The following is a 25,304-nucleotide window of genomic DNA, read 5'->3' as shown; positions in this document are numbered from 1 at the left end:
CACTAAACCCAATAAACAGCGCATATTTCAGGTAGTGGTTGTAATATCAAAATAGTGTAATGTTTTACCCCATTATACCGCAACACATATGCTCATATATACAATACATACATACATACATACAGTACATATATACAAATAGTACATACAGTACAGTGAGGTCCAAAAGTTTGAGACCACATTGAAAATCTGGGATTTTTTTAAAAATACAAAACTGGAAATAAACAAAGATTTTGAATTTTTAAAATTCTAAAACAAAACAAAAACGGAAATGTCCAGCACTTTGACTATTTGATATTCAAGAATGTGCCACGCGTATGTGAAATTGTGTGATGTAAAAAATTCTCAAAATATGATGTGAATGTAACAGTATAGGTGTTTGTGCGTATTAGTTATTATAGTATATTCGGGAAGAAAAGCTTTTCACAGGCTTTTTGGATGCTGTTGCATTCAGAAGTGTGAATGTGTATTTTATATGAAACCACATTTACTGCAATAATGATCTGTAAGAAGAAAAAAGCATTCTGATTGTTCTTAAGATTGTATATAACATCATATATATATATATATATATATATATATATATATATATATATATATATATATATATATATATATATATATATATATATATATATATTAAAGGGTTTGTTGAACTAAATGTGTCTTGGTGACACAATTTAAGTGTATCCCTATTCTAATAAGGACAGTGTTGTGCTTTTAATTGCAGTTTAGTTATGGAAGTGAAACAATTAGAATAAAGAAAGCTGTTAAAACTATCTGTTCATAGATTATCAGAAATTCTGAGACAAAATCCAAGCTATAGGCTTTCAGTTAGTGAGTGTGGTACAGAGTACCTAGGCTAGTCTGACTGAGTGAATATTTCTCATATGATTTAAAGCAGTGGTGTCTGATAGCAAACATCTTTGTTTGTTGATTTTCTCATAGATACTAAGCATCAGGACTCAATGTTAATAAAAAAGATAACTAAATAACTAAATAAAACTAAATTTGAGAGTAACTTTAATGGCAACATGAAATATAGATTAAATTTCAATTGAGTTAGTCGTGCTCAAAAGGGCAGTAACATGAGCTATATAAAACAAGCTGATTCACAGCCTAAATATGCTAATTATGTGTCTGGAGAAAGATCGCGTCTGATACACAGTAATTCGCCATTCAGACTAGTTGGGGGGGGGGGGGGGGGGGGGGCACTCTGAATGCACCAATGTTTCAGTTATTTAAAAGTAGTGTCCTTTATCATGCAACTGATGAAAAGCTTCACACAATTTCCATCAGAGCACTTGGAAGAAGTGATTCCATGCAACATACCTTTTAACTGTATACTTAATTTCTCATCTCTCTCTATGAATGTGCGTAGAACAATTTAGTGCTAATGCAAGCCCATACACAGCATGGGAGGTGAAGAAAACAGAACGCATTAATGTGTCTGAATAGAATATCATGTTTACTGATGTCCACCCTCTGTGGTCTTTGGCCCGAATTAGTGCATGAAGGGTTTTCCCTTCACTCTTAAAACAGATGTGTTCAAAATAACACATCATGTGTTCATTTTTAAAACACCTGCGTGTCTAGTTAAGAACAGCACATTTTGTGTTGCTTTCAACACAGAGTGTTAGTACATTTAACACGTGTGTTTTTTTTATAAAATCTTTGTGTGGAAATATTTAACACATTGTGTGTTCATTTTTAACAAACCTTTAACACACCTCTGTGTCTAGTTAAGGACAACACATTTTATGTTGCTTTCAACACAGTCAGTGTGTTAGTACATTTAACACATCTTAATTTGACATTACTGAGCTCGATAAGTTCTGTTAGCCACTGACTGTCTGCACCTGTTAAACAGTATTAACATTCACCGAAATACATGAAGAAACACGTCCCTAACCCATCCTGCTAATGCTAATTACTACAGATCGCCTTTTCAAAAACACTTGCTAAATGTAGTTAACATTAACCCACTCTCTGTATTACATCATGGTGAATAGCTATAATGTTAGGTTATCGTTAACTTTTAAAAAGGTAATGGGAATATCTAACATTACTGTACCTTTGTGGTAAAGTAATGTTAACAGCTCAGGTAAGTGTCTACATTAGCATCACTCATCACTATTGTAATTGGTGACAGCATCCAGCTAGTTAACCCTAACACAGGGCCTCAGATAAGATGCAGATTCACATAAAATAACCTCAGTTTATATTTCACAGCCAACATAAACACATGACACTGGTAGTATAACGCCAACACTGAGGAAGCAGTACATGATATTCACTTTTGAAGCTGTCACGATAGGTAAAGTTAATTATCCCTCACTGAGTTACTGTTGTACAATGAATACATTTTCGAGAGCTCCCTGCCTTGGCCAGGCATTTTCAGCAGCAATAACACTAAATAGTGATGAACGCTAACTTACCTGTGTTCATTTGGTTTTCTCGCCTCAGGACTCTGACTCCACTGTCACAATCAAAAGCTCAAAACAACAAACATTCACTTTGAGGTGAGTTCAGAGTTGGATGCTAACATCGGCACCGCAGTCTGCAATGTGATTGGACAATAATTTAACACATGTTGTGTTGGTCACTCGTGAAATATTTTTCTATTTTTAACACATTTATTGGATAATTTAACACAACCTGTTGAAACAGTAATAACACAAAAAGTGTGTAGGATATTAACGCATCATTTCTGAGAGTGTAGGTCTTCAGAAGGCTTATGTGCTGTCTAGGTTCTGGGGGGTGGTGGGGGTTGGGGATTTTGAAATTATTCAAAGGAACTTTTAAGTTATTTTAAGCTTTTTTCACATTGTTTTTGACCATTATTTATGGAGCCCCGCACATGACATGCAGGTAAAAAACAATATACTGTGGTCACAAATGAAGAATTAGTTCCCAAGACTTACAGTATTAACATGTGATCACTTTTATTCATTCATTCCCTCATTTTAGGTAAATTGTGGCCACATTGTATTAACTCTTTCCTTCATTTTAGGTAAATTGTGGCTATGTTGTACCAATTTTTGCCTGCAATCTTTTAATGAATCCATAGTTCTTTTACTGTGTAGTAATAAAAGACATCTATAGCTGCTATTATGGAAGGAGAACATTTGACTGAGTTTTATTTTGAGTTGGGAATGAGTCATAGAGTCATTCTCAAAAGCCTTGCATTGTATGGAATCGTTCAAGTGAGAGGCACCTACATTGCATATTGAGAGGAAGGGGGCTTTAACGGAGACAATATGGTGACTTAGGGGCTCAAGTGTCAGCTCTGGTGAGTCTGGGAGTCGGTGTCAAGCAAAGAGAGAACTATCCTTACTTCTTCTTTTCTGATATGAATTCCTTGTAGGAAACACCTTGTACACATCTGCCGATATCCATGTCCATATAAGTTAACACCCAGAGTGTTCATTTGTTTACATATAAACACTGTAGGGTGTAAATTCAACATTCTGGGTATTAAATCAACACTGGGGATTTTGCTGTGTAATTATGCTTACCATATTTATGAAAGAAAGCTGGCAACACTTATTGTACTTATAGTCAATAGTCTATTCATTTCACCAAATAACAAGTTTGAAATATAATCAAAATATATGTGGATTACCTAAAGTTGTACACCTAGGAAGAATAAACATGTTGAAATACATATGTAATTATTTTGAAAATGCAACCAAAGGACATAAAAATCAGATAGAGAATTCTTAAAATTTATTTCTACATTTATTTATTTTTTGAAGTGTCCAGCACCTGTTTTACATAATAATCCTATGGAATAGACCCTGCTTCTTATATATATATATATATATATATATATATATATATATATATATATATATATATATATATATATACACACACACACACACACATATACTTACATACATACATACATACATACACTACCATACCAGTCAAAAGTTTAGACACTCATTCTTTATTATTTAATTCCCCACCCCCCACATTTTCAAAGCATCTTCAAAGTAGACACCCTTTTGCCTAGAATTTCCAGAAATGTATTCTTGGCATTTTCTCAACCAATTTCTTGAGGAGATGCTTTTTAAACAGTATTAAAGGAGTCCCCACCTACACTGAACACTTATTAGCTGCTTTTCAGAATATTTTGCTCCAAGTCATTCATTTATTTATTTTTTTTTTTAAATAAAATGTTAGTTTTCTAATTAAAGAAATGAATATGTTGGCAGAATTATATATTTTTTTCTACAACACCAATTTCAAACATTTAATCATAAACATTCAGATCAAAAGGTTTTTAAGATCATGAGAAACATTTCAGGCATGCTTAAATTGTCACCATGAAACATTTAGTTCAACAAATCCTTTATTCTAGCCAGATTTTACATTTTATAACTATATATATATATATATATATATATATATATATATATATATATATATATATATATACACACACACACACACACACACACACACACACACACACACACACACACACACACACATATATATATATATATATATATATATATATATATATATATATATATGAAATTGAAGGCTGTGGAAAAATGGTCTTTGTTGTCTTTATAAATATTCACAAAAATACTCTGCTCTCATGGATATCAAACAATTGAAAACAAAACACAGGTTTATCAAAACAAATATATTTATTAAATATAGGTGTGCCACAATTACTGGCACCCTTTTATTCGATACTTTGTGCTACTTCCCTTTGCCAAGATAACAACGCTGCTGAGTCTTCTCCTATTTTTCCTGATGAGGTTGGGGAGTACATTTCAAGGGATCTGAGACCATTCCTCCATACAGAATCTCTCCAGATCCTTCAAATTTCAAGGTCCATGCTGGTGGACCCTACTCTTAAGTTCACACCACAGGTTTTCTATGGGTTTCAAGTCAGGGGACTTGTCCATAAATAAAAAAAAATTGTTTTCTAATGAAAGAAATGAATATGCTGGCACAATTATATTTTTTATCTACAACTCAAATACCAAAAGATCAAAAGGTTTTTAAGATCATGAGAAACATTTCAGTCAAGTGTCTCCAAACGTTTGACTGGTAGTGTGTGTGTATATATGTGTATATATATGAAATATATGAAAAAACGCTTTGACCTTTTTCATCAGAAAAAGCTGTTTAGTTACCAAGCCATGTTAGATACTAATGTTAGTTCAGTCGAGGTTTCTTTATGTAACGTCAACTTGCTTATCCAAGTCGATGGTTGTAACTACCAACCTGAGTTGACGATACAGAGAAATATCCAATCAGCTGTTTGATTAGATTAGAGATGAGCATCTGTCACATGAATCACACAAACATTCGTCCAAGCACTGATTGTTGATTGGCAGGTCATTCCTGTTGCCAGCTTACCTTTCCATTTGAGATAAAGCCACCTATTAATTTTTTGTTTTGTTTTTGTCAGCGCATAGAATTCTCACTATTGTTTTCACATTCATTCTGTTATGTCACCTAAATGCCTTTTTACGTTCATTCAGCTTAAGGCGGCTCTGCAAAAACACATAGGAGCTGCGCCTAAGCCTTTAGGGAAAACCCTGTAATGTGTGACATGTGAAGATGGAGTTCACAAACCCTCTATCTCTTACTGTTAATAGACATACTGTAGGCTTCTCAACAGTTACATTTAATTATCCACCCCCAAACTCTGCTCTATGGAGTGGAGAACTGCTTGACTGATTGAAAGAGTGCTACTAGAACCATTTATGCATTTACTACAGTATATCATGAAGATTGAATAGTATGTAAGAGAGGAGCTAAACAAATGTATATACTGTAGATATTAGATCTGCATATCTACCATGGTGTATAGATGTTTATGTGGGGTTTGGGGAGTGGCAATTTTTCTTAACAAAAATCAATTTAACCAGTTAGTAAGCAACAACATTGTTATTGACTGTGGTTTCTTAACACTGCAATAACATTGCAATATATCCTTCAGCCCTCCTGCTGGCAATAGACTCTACTTTATCAACAAACCTCTTAACCGAGTGCAAAGAGGGAAAACTAGTCTTAATATAACTTAAAACCTTATCAATAAATAGAAATGTTTGATTTACGTGAACATAGCCTTCAAACAAATAATATGTACTAGAGAGCTCTATAATAGGCCTGTAAGAAGAGCTTTCACTGTAGCACTCTATTACAGTCATTTCTCACTCAAAGTGAGAATCACATACTGAGGATTTTATATCTCAGGAAAGATGAACACTACAAGACAATGAGGAGCGCACACAACATTTTGCATACATCTAGAATTTACAGGAACTGCTTGATCACTTGTTTGATGGCTCTTAGTGCTACAAGTTTACTACATTGAATACATAATGCAGTTTCTGAATAAAACTTTCCTGCATACTGTACTGTATGTCAAACAAATATGGATTTTTACATAGCTTAAACATGTTTTCAGAGCCTGTGGATTTTTCTTTGATTAATTTTTTGTGTGGTAAATGTATGGGCTTCTGCATGCAATCATGTCAATCCTTGCACTCATTGCAGTATACAGTATCTAAATCCATTTCATAATTTGGTATGCATTGATCTGTATTGTTATTATTAACTCTCTCTCTCTCTCTCTCTCTCTCTCTCTCTGTTCATTTGTCTGGGAGGTCCATGAATACTTACTTCACTATGCCTTGGCCAAAGTTTTTCATATTGAGAGAATTCTTTACTGGCAGAACATGGTACTTTCTAGAAAAGAACTAAATGCCAGTGATTGCCTCAAAATATACCACTTTCCAAACTGTCATTTGACTACAGTATACAATTTCAGCTTTGAGATTAACATGGAAAGCACAACTTTTCTAAAAAAAAAAAAAAAAAAAGTCATATTTTTGGCACAGGGACCAGCACATTAGTTTGAAGAGCTTAGGGACTATTATACCTCATCCCATTGTTGATTTAAAAGATCTAACCTGAAATAAGCCTATGGCAAACTTTACTGAACCTTTGTAAGTCTCTTCAAGATTTCTTGCGGTTATGGGAACCAGGAATGTGTGCCCTGGATTATTCCAAGTATTCAAGTGCTTAGATTTAGTGAGTTGAATGAGGATTTTTTAAATTTAATGTTTAGCCCATAATACACAACAAGTAGAAGAAAGGGATGGAACTAGGGAGGTACCTGATGAGAGACAAAAAAGAGAAAAGAGAAAGATAAATAGACCCAAGTTTAAGGAATGCTCTGAATGTTTCATGAATTGGCTGATGCTTACACACAACCTCCAAACAGGCAAATGCTGCACTGACTGCAATGAGTCCCAAGCCTCTGAGCTCTAGAGACCTGAAGCAAGACATCAGTTATTTATATAGTACTGAGGAACAATAATGAGTCTGCTGCACTTGCATCATTCACAGCCACAACATACACACTTGGGTGCTGTTCTGAAGTTCTGAAGAATTTATTCTCTGCTTTCTGATTTTCAGGTCATGTTTCTTTGCAAAGGGAAAATATTCTACTATGACCTGAAGCATAAATGTGGGTTTTAAATCTTTTTTTAAATCTTTGAATTTCATCATTACACTGCCTGAGAGGAGGAAAAAAGTATTTAAGATAAATATGGGGGTTCATCTCCAAAAGGCAAGCATGGACTTGTAAGGGACAGTTTCAGCATAAAGCAATACATCACCATGCCCTACACACTATGACAACTGCTATAATATAATAAAAGCGTAATAACATATACATACAGCGACCATATGGTGCACTACTTTCTCAAGGTTTTTTTCCCCCTTCTCTTTAGAAACAATGCTTCCAGGCGCACGACCCATATAAGAACTGTGGATTTCACACTGGGACCAGCATCAAACCCAGCAACTATAGCTTTTCAGAGAGTAGACTAATTCAAACAGACAGTTTCATTGGCAGGATCCCTCTGTTTTTCACCAGCTTTGAAGCGTTTCCTTTGGGATAAACACACATGCAACTTGAAAAACACATACAGTCAAGTGAAATAATAAGCACACCCCACAGAAATTGTTGGCCTTTTTTTTTGGACAAGCAAACATTTGATCATCTTTGAAACAGTGTTTATTAATAAAAAATAAAAAATAAATACTTGAACAAGCCCACAAGGAAAATTTGCATTTTCAACAATTTATTCAACAGAAATATCAATAGATGTGATATTCTTCTTTAGAAAAAGTAAGTACACCCTTGGCCTCAGAAGCTAGTTTTGCCCCCTTTAGGTTCTTGTAGACGTTTTGCATAATTGTCCACCCGTCTCTGACATCGGCTTGCTGGAATTTCTTGGCCACTCTTCCATGCAATATTCTTTCAGTTGCAAAATATTTGAGGGTTTCCTTACATGTACTGCCCGTTTCAAAATCCCTATACAACATTTCAATGGGATTCAAAAGCGGGCTATTCCATAACCATCCATTTCTTCTTTTTGAGCCATTCCTTGGTGGATTTGCTTGTGTTCTTAGGATTATTATCCTGTTGAAAGGTCCACTTTCAGTTCAACTTTAAGTTTTGGACAGATGGCCTCACATTATCTTATGTTATCATACATCAGACGGCCTGCTCTTGGGCTGAATTTGCTGGGATGGCTGGTCCTGGACAAATTGGCAGCCGTTTGAAATCTGTGTCATTTGTAGATTATTTTCCATACAGTGGAATGATGCGTTTGAAATAATTTGGAGATCATTTTAAATCCCTTGCCAGACTCATAGGCATCCACAACCTTTTCCTGAAGGCCTTATAGAACTCTTTAGATCTTGACTTCATACAATTCCGATTTATTTAACTTTTTCATTTGTGCTAATGAGCTGCTTAGAAATCCATTGAGCACACTTTCTAAACATTGTGCACTTTATTTATGTACTATATATTATATTTATTTATATCTATGTCTATATAAAGTTAATTTATAACAGCTTTGTAATCACAACTGCCACATCGCTGCAGACAAAATAATATAGAGAGCTCGAGAGCAAAGGAGATTCAGCTATTCGAGTTCTTTTCTACTTTTAGCTACATCAAGTCTGACAGTTTGTCAAAAATAAATAAATAAGTCAATGAATTAATAAATAAAAAAATAAAAATGCAGTAATTAGTAAAAATTAGATATCCATGTGAGACTAGTAAACCACTACAATGTCACATCAGACTGTGAGACACAAGTTGCTTCCAGTATTCCATAACAATAATCGATTCTTTCATGAAAGATAACTACATGAATGATTGATGACTCGAGGCAATGTGGAGAACTGGAGGCATAACATCTTAATGAAAGAATGAATGTTTCTTTCACTTGAGGGTAACACACATTTCAGTTAAGAGGGTATTCAACATTTTTTTTTAGGAATTCCATATAGGCCATTCACTTAGGACCTGTGCCAGTAATATTCTGAAGTCAGAGGTCTTGCCTCTCAATTCTTCCTACTCAACTGATATTTAATAGTACAGCTGATATTATTAAACAAACTGTTTTTACCATTTTTTTACCAAGTCATCTGATCATTTCTTTTTCAAATCTTTTAACAAACACTATGTGTATCACAGCACCCACCAGAGACACAATGTTATGTGTGTATTGATCACCCTTTCCTGTTTCCATTTACAACTCATTATAAAGACTGTGCATGGACTTCCTGTTCAGACTCATGATGGCAATAATTGATATTTTTTGAGTTCTGAGCCCTTTTGTATCCTGTTTGTTCTCTGGTTGGTCTTACCATTTGTTTATTCGCTTTGGACTGTGGTTTATACACTGGTTCCTTGTTTTCACTGTGTATTGTTAATAAACATGCAGCTGTGTCAGAGGTGCTCACACAAGCTCTGTGTTTGAGGAACTAATTTTAGCATTTAAGGTCATTCAGTCTAACAGCTTTAACCCTTTCAGTTGTGAGTCAGACATCTTCTTACACCCCATCTACACCATCATCCATCTTGTCCTGTATGAGGAAGACATTGCCAGTAGCTTTTGTCCTTTTCCTCTTTGGCCCGGAGAACATGACGGTTGTTTTGTCCAAAAACTATTTGAAATGTTGACTCATTGGACCACAAAACATTTGATTCCACTGTGCTGCTGTCCATCTCAGATGAGACCGAGCCCAGAGAAGTCGGGGGCGTTTCTGGACAGAGTTGATGTATGGCTTCTGCTTTGCATAGTAAAGGCTTAACTTGCGTCTGTGGATGCAGCAGCTAAAGGTATAAACTGAGGTGGCTCAGTGGTTAAAGGCTCTGGGTTACTGATCACAAGGTCAGGCGTTCATGCCCCAGCACTGCCAAGCTACCACTGTTGGGCTCTTGGGCAAGGGCCCTTCAATTGCTTAGTTGTATAAATGAGATTAATTATAAGTCGCTCTGCATAAGGGTGTCTGCCAAATACCATAAATGTAAATGTGCAGGACAGCCTTTCTCAAGCAAAAACGATGTATGAAATATGATCACAAGTGGTCACTGGAGACGCATTCATAATGGAGACGCCAGGCATGAACAGCAATGCATTTTGGATGTCCACTTGTTAATGGAAGGTGTGAACAAGGCCCTGGGCCAATCTAGAACATACTGTATATCTACCACTTGGTAGTAGCAGGCTAACGATTAAGGAAAAACATCCTTTTAAACAACATGCATGGGCAGAGAAAGCAGCATTATGATCATTCATAATGATCATAATGAGTTCATGTCAAAAAAAAAAAAAAACTGAATAAAAATAATAAATTTGGGCTTTTTTCCTTCCAGAATAGAAATGTGGATTGATTTTGCTGGTTTTATGACGATGAGGCACGCCAAGAGACACTCCTTGCTTGGTAGGGCGTGCTTCCCTCTCTGACGTTAAGTAGAATCCCTTTAGACAACTAATAACCTTTCCAAACTATCCAAAGTACCCTTAAAAATCTTTTTTTTATGTGTAGTTTTCTTACTTTCCTCCTGGTGATCCTTAGACTGGCCCTCTCAATGAAACATTCACGTTTTTCCTTTGCAGTATTTTTTTTTTTTATATATACATGCTACCTCCTGTTTTAATTAGAATATTGGAGTACTTCAGTGGCACTGCTTAGTGACAAATACTCTCAGTTTTGTTACTGCTGGGTCATTCCTCAATACCATGTGCTTTACTCCCAACATCTCACACCTGATGCCAAAAAAAAAAAAAAAAAAAACACAAACAAAAAAAAACATATAAACCTACCTTTTCACATTTTGTAATTAATTAGTTCACCAGAGAAAAATCATAATACCTGAACATACTTTAAACTCTCTGAGCCTTATTAAAACTTCACTGCATTATTCCTCTGCCAGTTGATAGCTAAGCATCGGACACACTAGATGGGAATAAAAGTCAGTTTGCTAGAATGGAAAAGTATAGTGCAGAACAGAAAAAAGTATTTGCTTCAAGAAGTGGTTTTCTATCCAAGTGGATAAAAATCCTTCTATTTCTATTTTTCTATCCAACTCCTTTGATTTTGCTTCATGCATAGATCACCTAGATGAACATTAACCCTGCAAATCCATAAATCTTTGTGTGGGCCAATAGAAAATAAATATAGGGTCAGGGTCATATCTTTTTGGAAGACTAAACATAAAGGACCAAATTATTATTACTAGAGATGCACCAATGTATAAAGGCAATTTTTCACGCTATCGGCCAATAGTTTAAAAACATCCGATGATCAGGGCAGATTATATCCTGTCAATCAAAAGAGGGCGGGAAAACACATCGATTTCGTGCTGTGTGTGAAGATGATGTATCTTGTGTGGAATGACAACAAAACTGCAGTTTGTAAACTCTGTAATCTCTGCACTGCTAAAATTTTACACCGGATGCTGCAGCAGTGAAGCGGGAGTGCTGCACTACTCGCGCTGAATTAAAGAGCCAGATTTGAAAGATTTAAATGAAGATGAGTTGACAAAAAAGTATATATTGCACAGAAAAATGTATTTCTAGATTATTGTATTTCATATCCAGTTAATGTAAATATATAAAAAAAAGTTTATATTACATATTACCAGTTTGATGTTCAGTGATGAAGTAGAAATGCTTTTGTTTGTGGTGAGTGAATGTGAGACTAACAGGAGTTTTTTTTATATAATTCAGTCAATTAGTTCTGTTAATATGAAGTAATAACATTCAATAAGTTAAGAAATCTTACTTTAATCTTCAGAATTTAGTTAATGTGTTACTGTTAATTTGAGTAATATGTTTTCTGTTTATGAGACCAGTTACTGTGAAACAACTTGTTGAAATGGAGAGAATACAATTTTTATTCGCATTTGTTTCAGAATTGTGGAATTAATTATTATTAATTTAAAAGAAGGCAGAAAAGGCAGAACTATCGGTATTGGCTGATATCACTCTGAATAATCAGTTATCAGTATCGGCTGAGAAATTTAGTATTGGTGCATCTCTAGTTATTAATGTTTTGACAGAGCAAGAAGCTTTTTTCTGCTCCTTAGTCAACATAATGTTTCTTATCACCCACACGCTAACAAATTCAGCTGTTCACTGATCCCCTACTTTCGCTCCAGAACTACATCTCACCAGGACCATCCATAATTGCCTGATTTTGACCCACACTGGGAAAGTAATATGCAAGAAGAAACTCAAATGTTACCACAGTTTTTGTCAATGAAGAGTAGTATTATACTGTATATAGCATTTCCCACAAGAAGCCCAAGAGCAAACTGAAGCACGGTTTAGTTAAATGGCCATCATGATCAGTCCTAAAATGTTTTAAATCATACTTGTCAAAAAAAAAAAAAGAAAAAAAAGAAAAAAAAAAGAAGGTATGATGTTAGTGTGGATTCTAATAAACTGAACTGAACTGAAATTAGTTTTGGAGTCCTATAGGGATCTAACTGAGGTCTAGTATTCATTCGCTCTATATGTTACTCCTTATGTTGGATTCGTTCTTAGAAATCAAGGAATTAACTTACATCATGATCAGAATTAATCACTTGTTCAGATGATACATTTTATGAGCTGCCTCCCAAAAAATCTAAATAAGTACTGCACAGCCAGGTTTATCTGATTTTTGCTGTTCCATACTGATGGCACAGCACCATCATGCCAGCCTACACACTGTGCCAGCTCAGCTGTTCTTAGAAGGAGAAAAGCAAAAGAATCAGCAATCATACCCTTTAATATAATTAATAACAGTGATAACTCACTTTTAACAAAATCATCAAAAATTGTGCTTGATTGCCATGAGCAGGCTCAGCAGAAAATCACTGAAGGTGAGGATTCATTTTGTAGTGTATGTGATCCTGTGCACTCCATGTTGGATGAGGAAGTTAGTTCTATAAAAAAAAGTCTCCATGTAAATGTATAAATATACCAAAGAAATAATATGCTGAATATTATATATTACAGGTAAGGAAAATCTAAGAATGTATCCAACAAGAAACGCATAACTTGTTTGGGAACTTCCAAGTCCAGGAGGTTTATTGTCTGAAAGGCTATTTTTGACCTTAAACAACCTGAGTCCATGCAAACTGGTTGTGTGTTATGATACTAAATAGATGAACCTGCTGTAAATACATGTGAACGTATACACCATGCAGACTAGTGAGGAAAGAGATTTGAACCTGAATACTACTGTCATGTCTCAGCCCAGCCTTGACTCAGTTTCCCGAGAAACAACACCCACTTTTAACATGGCCGCTGAGGACTACACCTCCCACACACGCATGCGCTCACCTTCCCTGGAGTTCTGATTACACACACCTGCAGCCAATCACTTCGCCCTCTCACCACAGCTTAAAAGAGACTTTGGATGCATACAAACCTGGCAAAGTAAACATTCAGCTGACTAGTTTCTCTGTCGTTATCCAAGCCTTTTACCGTGTTTATTGCAAAGTGACTTTGACCATTGTTTACGTTCCCGACCTCAATTTCTGCCTTGCCCCGTTTTGTTTTGTTTGCACGATCACCTGACCCTTGCCTGTTTCTCGACTATGAACTTTGTTTACTCCTCTGGATTATACTGCCTGAATCTGCAGCCCGCATCTGCTTCCGTATTCCCCACGGTATGTGACAACTACACTAGTACACAGGGTACCTCTCATTTAACAAATGAGCTATGTAGTGATGAAGCGGTAGTGATGAAGCTGTAGTGATGAGGGAAGTCTAATGGAGGAAGCTGGCTCTGGAATCTCAGCACCACTATTTCTAAAAAGCATCACAGTGGAGCACGACCCAAAATGTCAGCACTAAGAGTTTTTTTCAGAGGTGGGTTCAATTTACTTTTGGCCAGTTCCCACCCACCAATCAGTTCATCCCTATCATATCGTACCTTCCAATCGGGGAGGGTGAATGGTAGCACATGTTTCCTCCAAGACACATGAAGCCACTAAAATGCATCTTTTCGAACTGCTGCTCATGCAGTGTCCCACACTCGATGGAAAGTGCTATCCAACCATTCTAAATGCATGTGCTCATAGACACCCACAGCTGGCTAGTGTCACTGTGACTGATAGGGGAGAGAGTATGCCACCCCTGTGACCCAAAGAGCACAGATAATTTTGCTCTTTTGGACTCCCAGCCACAGTTGGCGCTGGCATCTTTGGAAGATAATGCAAACGCTTTTCTGTTGTGCCACTAAGAAAGCCCCATAAGGGCTATACTGACCTAGCTGTGCCATATCCTCTCTGAAAAGCAAAAAAAATGCCTGGTTCTAATCTACCTGGGTACAGCCTTGATATCAAGATCACTTAGTCAAACTGTCCCCTCCTCTCCATAACACTCCACAGCTGCACACTCCATAGACTTATGACAAAAGGTTCCCAACGCTGGTCCTGGAGTATCCCCTGTCCTGCACATTTTAGTGTTTCCCAGCTCCTTACAAATCTGATTTAAGTAATCAGCTAATTAACAGCCCTTCCTCAGTCAAAGTGGGTGTGTTATGCCAGGAAGTACTCCAGAACCAAGGTTGGGAACTTATGACTTATGCAAAGTACAGGTATTCTTTAAATCCTTGTCCATTAATCATATCTTCAATAAGGAAAGAATGGCCAATCTGAATGATTATAAGCCAGTGAACATCAGTGGTCATGAAGCTTGCCTTCAAGCTACAAGACTGTTCAGGCTCCTATAATAGGAACATGTATGTATACATCAGTTTTGTTTTTAATATAGTTGTATTAAAAACATCAAACTGTCTCTGTTGAGGGTAGATCAGTGTAGATGGAGTGTAGAATCCATCAGTGAGTGCATTAACAGCCTCCTGATGGAAAGTAGGTAATATACACACCGGACCCTATCAACCTGACTCCATATCCATTAGCACTGGCGTACCACAATAATATGTGCTCTCTCCTCTGCTTAACTGACTGTATATGAATGAATGTAGCTCCAGCAACCTCTTTGTCAACCTGATCAAGTATGGAGATGCCACAAACCATATGTACTCATTATTTTATAATAACGGAATATCAGATAGAACCTTAGAATTCCAAAGTCTTACCCTATAATGTACATCCCCAATAATGAGGACTATACCATATAAAGCTCAACAGACATACGACAGCTGGAAAGCAGTTAATGTTTTGCAGAAAACCACTTCTCCATTTCCCCCTCATGATCACTGACAGCTGTCAATGTAGGGGAGAATTTCAAACTCCTGGGAACATCACCAGCATCTCCAACAATTGCCAATGGGAAAACGGCACCATTTTTTCATCATTTTTCAGATGACAGCTGAGAAAACGTAATATTTCCCAACCAGCCATATCCCAGTTCTACAGATCCACCAGTGAAGCTTTTCTCACCACATCCATCATTGTGTGGTTCAGCTCAGGTTTTGTCTAAGCAATTTATAAACAACACTGAATTGTCTGTATGGCAGAGATGATGACCACCCTGAGGCAAATCAAGACCAAGGACAGGAAGAGAGCTGAAAAGATCATTTCTGATCCCATACACTAAGACAACCACCTGTTCTGCAAACAGAAAAGCGGTACTGATCCATCAGAAGAAGCTTGCCACCAAAACTGCCCCTTCCCCATAGAAAATGGAAAATAAATCCCACCTCCATCCTATGTATCCACAACTCAAGGAGAAAAAAATATAGTATTTACAATAAATACTGGACATACTGTCTACAGTATGTGCAAGATACTTAATAAGTTACTTGCAATGTGCAATAGGTCATTTCCATGATATTTATCACTATTTATACTGTAATCAATGGTTAATTTGCTTGAGAACACACAGGAACAGGGCTCTGTCACTTTTGGTTGTGCTATAATTAGATTAACGTATTATACAAAAAGTATTTAAATAATTTATAAAAATATAACCATTGAACAGCTGCTAGTTAAACTAAAGCTTATTGACATCATTTGAGTCCCAGACATACGATAATGGAAGAGCAGGTCAGTTGATTCTTTACTGACAGTGGGAGAATGCCTCAAATTTAGAGTAGGATGAAAAATGCAGTGGCTGCTGGGAAAGTATGATTCATGATATTCAAGCTATCCTGGTCTGGGTCGCAGTGGATCCAGAGCCTATCATGGGAACACTGGGCACAAGGTGGAACAATTGACCCCAGATGCAAAACACCATGCACACACACATTAACACACTGATTCATACTTGGGGCAATTTAGCATGCATGTTTTGGACAGTGGGAGGAAATACATGCAGACACAAGAAGAGCATTTGAGACTCCACATGGAAAATAACCCAAGCACAGGATCAAACTGGGGAACCTGGAGCTGTGAGGCAGCAAAGCTTCTGTATCAGCATGCCTCTGGTCATATTACAAAGTATAACCGGCCGTGAGCTATAAAGTATTTATTTTATGAGGTCATATCATTATATCTACTATGGCTGGACGATATGGCCAAAATGTATATCACGATATATTTCTTAATTTCAGTCGATACGATATAATTCCGATATCGATATGAACAATATAAATCCTCAGAAAAACTGCCAAGGACGCCCACAACAGATGTCTGTACCTTCAAACTTCTGTAAACTTCTCCTCCTATAAAACTATATAATAATTTAGAAATAAAAATGGCATAAATAAATGAACATTCACCTTTTATTTGAATTTAACCTTCATACAAACAAGAAATGTGAAATCACCGTCAAATAAACATAAAACTCTCACCTTTGTCAATATTAATATCTTTCACTTTAAACTACAACATAGGCTGATTATTTTATTCTTATAGACTGAAATTAAAGTGCTTCAGCCAGGATAAAAAAAAATATGAGAAATGCTCAGAGTTGCTGAAGAAAACAGAAAGTGTGAGCAATAACAACTACACATGTTGCTGGGGCAGGGACATTGTTGGGGGTTGATGACACCCTATGACAGGCTCTAGAGGTTTCTGGCAAGAAATACAAGCTGGTCTACATTATCTGGCTTCAAAGATGCCCTTTTACATGTGACAATATTGCCACCTGTACTAAAAACTGTCTCAGAGGGGGAGCTTGTGGCTTGAATACACAAGTAATGTTTTGCCAGTTGGCTTACTCTGGGGAAGTTCTTATGAGAGACTTTCCACCAATCCAGAGGATTTGAGTCATTGTCAGCATCTGGAGACAGAAGGTAGTTGCTGAGCTCCCTCTCAACTGCCTGCTGTACACTCAAGCCTTCTGTGTTGGTACTGGTGGACCTGTTTGAAAAAAAGCTAGCCAGAGACTGCTTTGTTTTCTTGGCTGGTGTCACTGCTGCAGAAGCATCTCCCATGGCTTCTTCTCTGGACTCCTCTTCCCTTACCACAACAGCTCTCTCTCCCTTCAGCATCTCCAACACAGCTATCTCTTTGATGTATTCTCTCTTCTCCTCCTGAGTATACTGAAGCTTGAATCTTGGGTCAACGAGGCATGCCATGTCAAGTAGATCATCCGTGGCTTGGTCATCATACTTTTCATTCAGGTATCCCATCACTGTTGTCTTTATGGTCCTGGTGAGGTCTGTGTCATCCTCTGCTTCCTTCAAGATGGAGGTGTTGAAGAGATGCATCACTGGTTTTAGGAATGACACACTGACATAGGACTCACCGGACAAGGCATCGGTGAATTCAAGGAGCGGGCTTAGAGCTGCATCTATAGACTCTAAAACGTCCACATCTTGCCAAGTAGGAACTAGCGACCTGGTCTTCTTGTCTTTTGAGAGGACCTCTGTGATGGCCCTTTTCTGCTCCAGAGCCCGCCTCACCATTTGTTGACGGGAGCCCCATCTTTTTGGGGTTTCACTGATGAGCTTGTGCTGTGGCAAGTGATACTCCTCCTGAGCAGCTGCAAGGTCCCGTTTCTTCTTCCAGGAGTAGGAGAAGGCAGCCACCACCTTTTTACAGACCCCAACTGCTCTGTCCACTCGCTTGTCTTGGTGAACTTTCTCTGTACACAGAGAGAGAAAAAAATATTGCAATATATAGTTCTCATTTGTATTTTAACTACAAAATTTGATTTATTTATATTATTCTTACAGCAAAATCACAATTCTTCTGCTTATGTACATTTTGTTGTTTTTATTTCACACCTGATTTGGCAAAGTAAACATCTGTTTCCATGCCAGTAAAACGCCTTTGAATCTTATTAATATAACTGCTGTACGTATAAATCCATACAAATATGTATGTCTTAATTAAAGAATAAATGAATAGCCTATTCAGTCACTTAAACTGGGGGAATGAAATAATATGAAATCATAGCCTACACAACACAGAGCACCTCAACTCAAGTGTTTTAATTATCAAATCAAATGCACATTATAACACATGCTCAATGAACTTCTAATGACATGGCATGCAAAAACCACATAGCAAGCATAAAATTGTGTGAACACAAACATACTATAAACAAATATAAAGAATATAAAAATAGCTATCAAAACATACAAGCACTGATAAGCTACATTTAGGTTAGGCCTATTTTGTGTTAAGCATATCGCCTATTTGTTACTGCAATGATTGTAGTAATATATCCTCATGCCATAAGCAAAATAACTTAACATAATACTCAAATGTATATTAACTGTTTATAACTTACCAATAGCGGAGTTCAGTCGGTGCCCGAAGCATTGTAGCCTTCTCCATCTGTTCAACTCAGCGGCTTTGATGATATTGGTTCCGCTATCTGTGGTGATGCAGACCTGGCGCTCCTTGCTGAGTCCCCAGGAGGCGAGCGCGTCTGTAAGTCCGGCTGCAATTGCTTCGCCCGTGTGATCCTCGGGAAAGTAAACCGTCTGGAGGCATAAGCTGACAAGCTTCCAATCTTGGTCAATAAAGTGGACCGTCAGGCTCAAGTATGGTTCCGAGGTTCGGCTTGACCACAGGTCAGCTGTGGTCGCAAAATATGACCCTGACTTCAGTTGCTCCTGCACCCTTTCCCTAACTTCACCATAAAGTGTAGGTATAGCTGTGCGGGAAAAATATTTCCGGCCAGGGAGCTCGTATCTGGGGTCGATGACGGACATCATTTTCCTGAAGCCCACATTTTTTACTGTACTAAACGGCATCATGTCCTTAGCGAAAAAGTTTGTGTCAGCCTTAGTAATGTCTTTATAACGTTTAGACTGTTTGTCATGAGGCATGAATGCAGCGATCCGCGTTTGCTGCATCGGTTTCTCTTTTGACACAGCTGGTGATGGGGATGTGGGTTGCGGTGATATTTCAGAGACAGGTTGGCTTAAACCTTTATGATGCCTCATCTTCTGACTCTCAGAATATTCTATCAGGTGGAACTGCTTCAGATGGTGGAACAGATTTGATGTGTTCCTGCTGCTAGTCGGCACCACTCTCCGACACATTTTGCAGCGCACTGAAACCTGAAGTTTATCAGAGCTTAGATAGCCAAACCACTTCCATACCACTGAATTAGTCTTTCCTCTCTTATCGACTATTTCGTCTGCTTTCTCTTCACTTGTGGAAGCTCGCTAAGTCGCATTGGTTTTGCGGTCAGGGGTACTCATTTTATAGCTAAAACTTGCCGTGTTGTAGCTTAGCTTAACACTGCCGAGCACTGGCTGCGTGCCTGTGGTTTACGTCATCACGCACGTAGCTAATTGTGTTCTGCTCATTCTCCTCGGCTTGAATACAACAAACTGACTCCTGCGCCATGAACGTCAGTCAGTGACAAATGTTTTAATGTATATTGAAATATCGGAAATGTGTTTAAAAGTCATATCACCGTTATTGAAAAAATTTATATCGCGATATAAATTGATATTGAATTATTGTCCAGGCCTAATATCTACTGTTCTCCAAATTACATTAAATAGTTGTGTGTGTGTGTATTTCAGGTTGAAATATTGTAGTTACAATCACAAATTGTCAGATAGTGGCACTGGACCTGTACAGGACCGTAAAGACATTCATTGGCCAGGTAAGATTTCATTTACAATAAATGTTACTTGATGGGTTTTCCCTTAGCACAAAGTAAGAGGAAAAGAATGTTATGACCAGATTCATGCCCACTGGGTAATGCAAGCATGTGCAATGTAGTATGTGTAGAATTATGAAATGTGTATACAGGAAATCGGATCCTGGCTCTGTGATAACTTATTTTCTTCTCTTCTTCAGAAACATATAGTGCTGAGTATGCGTAAAGATGTTCCACAGCCAGTGTATTGTGCTGCAACAGTTTGCCATGTAGCCTTACACCTGACTTGCTTATTTACAGTAAGTCATACTGACACTGTAACAACTGTAAGTAAGTAACAAATGAACCTCAAAATATGTTGGATTTGAAAAAAGAACTGGGAAAAAAGAACTGGGAATTACTTGTACCATTCTATCCCCCAATGAACACTTTATACACTGACTAATATAACAAGACACAATAATTAAACCTAAGGATGCACCGAAATGAAAATTCTTGGCCAAAGCCGAAGCTGAATATAATGAAAAACTTGGCCGAAAGCCGATGGCCGAATACCGAACACGTTTTTTTCCGCGTTTTTTCCATTTATTTTGCCATTTTTTTCACCATTGCATAAATTAAATAGTCAAAATGTGCTTTTTACTATTTTGTCTTGCTTTTCAAAGAAAAAAAATCAATTACAAAAACAAAAATTTCAAAATATTTATTTAACACAGAATTTTTTTTTCCATTCCAGCAGGCATAGGCTACCAACAAGGCACAATATAACTTTAAATAAATAAATTACTAAAATAAAAATATTTTTATGTGGTCATCTTTGAGCCCCCCTTGAATAGCCTATGTTAGGCCTATAACTGACTGCTGAAAGAATGTAACACTCTGTAGCCCACAACAAAAATTGCACTAAAAAGTGCAAAAAATGGTTCTAATCGGTTATATACGGCTGATTATATTGGGGATATATATACCGCTCGCGTCCCTGTACACCTCGCGGAGTATTATAGTAGATATAGTATAGTTAGATACGTCGTTAATGTTATGTTCCTTGATAGATTAGTTCATTTAGTCCCTACTGGTTTTTCTGCTCCCAGTCCATAGTACTAGTTCATGTTTCTTGTTTTGTGTTTTGACCCTGTTTTCTGTGACCGCGACTTTGATTCCTGCTTTGCCCCGTTTATGCCTGTTTGCCGATAGCCCGATAACCCTTTGCCTGTCTTGACTAAGTTTTTGGGATTAAGATTTGTCTGCCTGCCCTTAAATAAATACATCTTTACCTGCTTCCGTACTCTACTCCCTTACGTCTCACGACGTGCTCCGGAACAGAAACAAAACAAACGCACGTGTCCAGAGTAAACATCCGAAGGGCAAGTAGCTCGTGCACGTAGCTTGTGCATGTGCGCACACCCTCATCGATATCGTGACATTCGCACGTCTCACTCTGGTTGCTAGGCTATTTTGTCACGTCATCAAACACGTCATTGTTCGGTCAAATTTATTCGGCCTTTTCACTTATTCGGCCTTTTCACTTATTAATAATTATTAATAATTTAATAATTTCGGTTGCCGAACATTCAGTGCATCCCTAATTAAATCTCAAATAAATGGAGAAACTATGCATTTTTCTCCTAACTATCATTCAATTTAACATTTGTTTATCAGTATCTCTTAAAAAATTGTTACAATAAAAGGGAGCGCAAACACATTGTCACTCAGTTCTAGTTTTTATTGCTCTTAGTTAGTCTGTAGAAAATCTATTGTTGCCTTTGATGAACTGTGTTATTGCACTAAATCCAAAATGGTGTTGCATACAAAGAACTTGTCAAACAAAAGAGACAAACTGTTGTTTGCATGAGTCTGATAAGGAATATAAAAATACATATGCAGTTACACAATAAACAGTCAGGTACATAAAATTTTTTTAGAAATGTCTGGTACTGTCACGATTCCCCCTTGAAGCAGCGTGCTCTAAGCGCGAATGCGTGAGCACCTGCTTTTCCGTTGTTGACTGTAATGACATCTGGACACGTGTGTTTTGTTTATGTTTCTGTCATGTCTCCTCCCTGTTCTGTCATTGGCTGGGATTTCACGTGGGTCTGAATTGCTCTCAGCTGCTAGCGGTTTAGACGCTGATCATGTCCGCATATATACCGCGCGCCTCCCAGCACACAACGCAGAAGATTAATATGTTTAGAGTTAATTTAGCTCGAGTCATAGTCATAGTCATAGTCAATGTTTAGAGTTAGTTCGCGCTGGATTATCCGCTTCCAGTCCCTCGTCATAGTTCGTTTCTTGTTTTGTTTATCGACCCTGTTTTCCGTGACCATGACCTAGATTCCTGCCTTGCCCCGTGTATGCCTGTTTGCCAATCGCCTGACCTCTTGCATGTTTGTGGATTACGTTTTGGATCACGTTTTGGATTTGTCTGCCTGTCTGTCTTTCAAATAAACAACTGTTCATCCTGCACTTGCATCCGCCCTATCTCTGCTCCGTCACGATTCGTGACAGAATCTTCCGCCTAAACATGGATGCAGCAGGAGAACGGAGGAGACGCAGAACCCGGAAGTTGACGCCAACCGTCCCCGCTATGGACTCAGTCCACTTCCCACAATGGACATTTATGGAGCTTCCTGATCCATTTGACGGATTTTTCGGTGCCCCTGAATATTTTCTGGTAGATTGTCAATTCTATTTTGCCAGCCTGTTAGACCCTAAGCCAGAGGAGAAGCAATGGCTCCGATTCATGTGGTCCTGGTTCTTTGGACCGGCCCGTCAATGGGTGCAGCTCAGACTGGATAAGCACTGTAGGAACCTGGACAGTGTAGAACAGTTTGTGGGGGAATTCATGATGCGATTCGGGAGTCCGGAGGCGAGGGACGAGCTAGAACAACTTCTCAGGGGGGTAAGTCTGGCAGGCGAACCTGCCCTGCCGTTTACCCACTACTACAGGCAAGTTCATGCAGAGCTCAACTCTGAAATCCCAGTCAAGCCTCCAGTCCCCGAAATCCCAGTCAAGCCTCCAGTCCCCGAAATCCCAGTCAAGCCTCCAGTCCCTGAAATCCAAGTCAAGTCTCAAGTCCCTAAGGTCCAAGTCCAAGTCAAGTCTCAAGTCCCTGAGGTTCAAGTCAAGCCTCCAGGATCTGAAGTCCAAGTCAAGCCTCCAGGCTCTGAGGTCCAAGTCAAGCCTCCAGTCTCTGAGGTCCAAGTCAAGCCTCCAGGCTCTGAAGTCCAAGCCAAGCCTCCAGGCTCTGACGTCCAAGTCAAGTCTCAAGTCCCTGAAATCCAAGTCCAAGTCAAGCCTCCAGGCTCTGAAGTCCAAGTCAAGCCTCCAGGCTCTGAAGTCCAAGTCAAGCCTCCAGGCTCTGACGTCCAAGCTAAGCCTCCAGGCGCTGACGTCCAAGCCAAGCCTCCAGGCGCTGACACGCCCAGCCAAGCTCTGCTCACGCCCCAGTCTGCTGATACGCCCAGCCAAGCTCTGCTCATGCCCCAGTCTGAAGACATGCCCAGCCAAGCTCTGCTCACGCCCCAGTCTGCTGACACGCCCAGCCAAGCTCTGCTCACGCCCCAGTCTGCTGACACGCCCAGCCAAGCTCTGCTCACGCCCCAGTCTGCTGACACGCCCAGCCAAGCTCTGCTCACGCCCCAGTCTGCTGACACGCACCGCCAAGCTCTGCTCACGCCCCCGTCTGCTGACACGCACAGCCAAGTTCTGCTCACGCCACAGTCTGCTGACATGCACAGCCAAGTTCTGCACACGCCCGAGTCTACTGACATGGCCACCCAAGCTCCGCCCATGCCCAAGGTTCACCTGGTGACCTCAGAGCCTCAGCCCCCCTGGTCAGCTGAGGACGTCGCTCAGCCTCCCTGTTCAGCTGAGGTCATCGCTCAGCCTTCCTGCTCCATGGCAAACATCGTTCCCCCCCTTCGAGAGGCCCACGCTCCTCTCCCTGGCTGCATGGAGGCCCACGCTCCTCTCCCTGGCCACACGGAGGCCCACACTCCTTTCCCTGGCCGCATGGAGGCCCACGCTCCTCTTCCTGGCCTTACAGGGGACGTCGCTCTGCCTTCATGCTCCGCCAAGGACGTCGCTCAGCCTGCCTGCCCGGCTGCGGACGTCGCTCCGCTTTCATGCTCCGACGAGGACGTCGCCCTGCTTCCCTGCTCCGCCGAGTACAGTGCTCCGTTTCCCTGCTCCGACGAGGACGTCGCCCTGCTTCCCTGCTCCGCTGAGCACAGTCCTCTGTTTCCCTGCTCCGCCGAGGTCGTCGCTCAGCCTGCCTGCCCGGCAGCGGACGTCGCTCTACCTTCATGCTCCGACGAGGACGTTGCCCTGCTTCCCTGCTCTGCTGAGTACAGTGCTCTGTTTCCCTGCTCCGCCGAGGACGTCGCTCTGCCTTCATGTTCCGCCGAGGTCATCGCTCAGCCTCCCTGTTCAGCTGAGGTCGTCGCTCAGCCTCCCTGTTCAGCTGAGGACGTCGCTCAGCCTCCCTGTTCAGCTGAGGACGTCGCTCAGCCTCTCTGTTCAGCCAGGGTCGTCGCTCCGCTTCCCTACGCCGCCAAGAACACCGTGCAGTTTCCTGGCTCTGCTTGAGACATTCAGCCCAGGGGGCCGGGGCCGCCAATGAAGTAGGATGAGTTAGTGCGAGTTAGAGTTAGAGTTAGAGTTAGTGCGCGCTGGATTATCTGCTTCCAGTCCCTCGTCATAGTTCGTTTCTTGTTTTGTTTATCGACCCTGTTTTCCGTGACCACGACCTAGATTCCTGCCTTGCCCCGTGTATATCGACCCTGTTTATGGATTACGTTTTGGATCACGTTTTGGATTTGTCTGCCTGTCTGTCTTTCAAATAAACAACTGTTCATCCTGCACTTGCATCCACCCTATCTCTGCTCCGTCACGATTCGTGACAGGTACAGTTACAATTTTCCAACAACAGAATTTATGAGCATGCTGCACTGGTGAGTGCATACAAAGAAAATAACCAC

The 25,304-nt window shown here is 39.4% G+C and overlaps 1 protein-coding gene across 1 annotated transcript; it reads right to left on the bottom strand.

The window, feature by feature from the left end:
* Positions 1-16,822: 16,822 nt before the first annotated feature.
* On the bottom strand, positions 16,823-19,401 carry LOC108263820 (E3 SUMO-protein ligase ZBED1-like). The gene is made up of 3 exons (XM_017464983.3): positions 19,382-19,401; positions 18,993-19,050; positions 16,823-18,341 (listed from the first exon to the last, which is right to left on the bottom strand). Exon 3 carries the CDS (start codon positions 18,160-18,162, stop codon positions 17,317-17,319), a length of 846 nt encoding a protein of 281 aa, XP_017320472.1. The 5' UTR covers positions 18,163-18,341; positions 18,993-19,050; positions 19,382-19,401; the 3' UTR covers positions 16,823-17,316.
* Positions 19,402-25,304: the final 5,903 nt, after the last annotated feature.

Source organism: Ictalurus punctatus, chromosome 3 (assembly GCF_001660625.3).
Source record: "Ictalurus punctatus breed USDA103 chromosome 3, Coco_2.0, whole genome shotgun sequence".
NCBI lineage: Eukaryota > Metazoa > Chordata > Actinopteri > Siluriformes > Ictaluridae > Ictalurus > Ictalurus punctatus.
This window is presented reverse-complemented; position numbering and strand designations above follow the sequence as displayed.

What these genes read in the sequence shown, in the direction of transcription:
- LOC108263820 (XM_017464983.3), bottom strand. Translation starts at nt 18,162, where the DNA reads ATGGTGAGGCGGGCTCTGGAGCAGAAAAGGGCCATCACAGAGGTCCTC.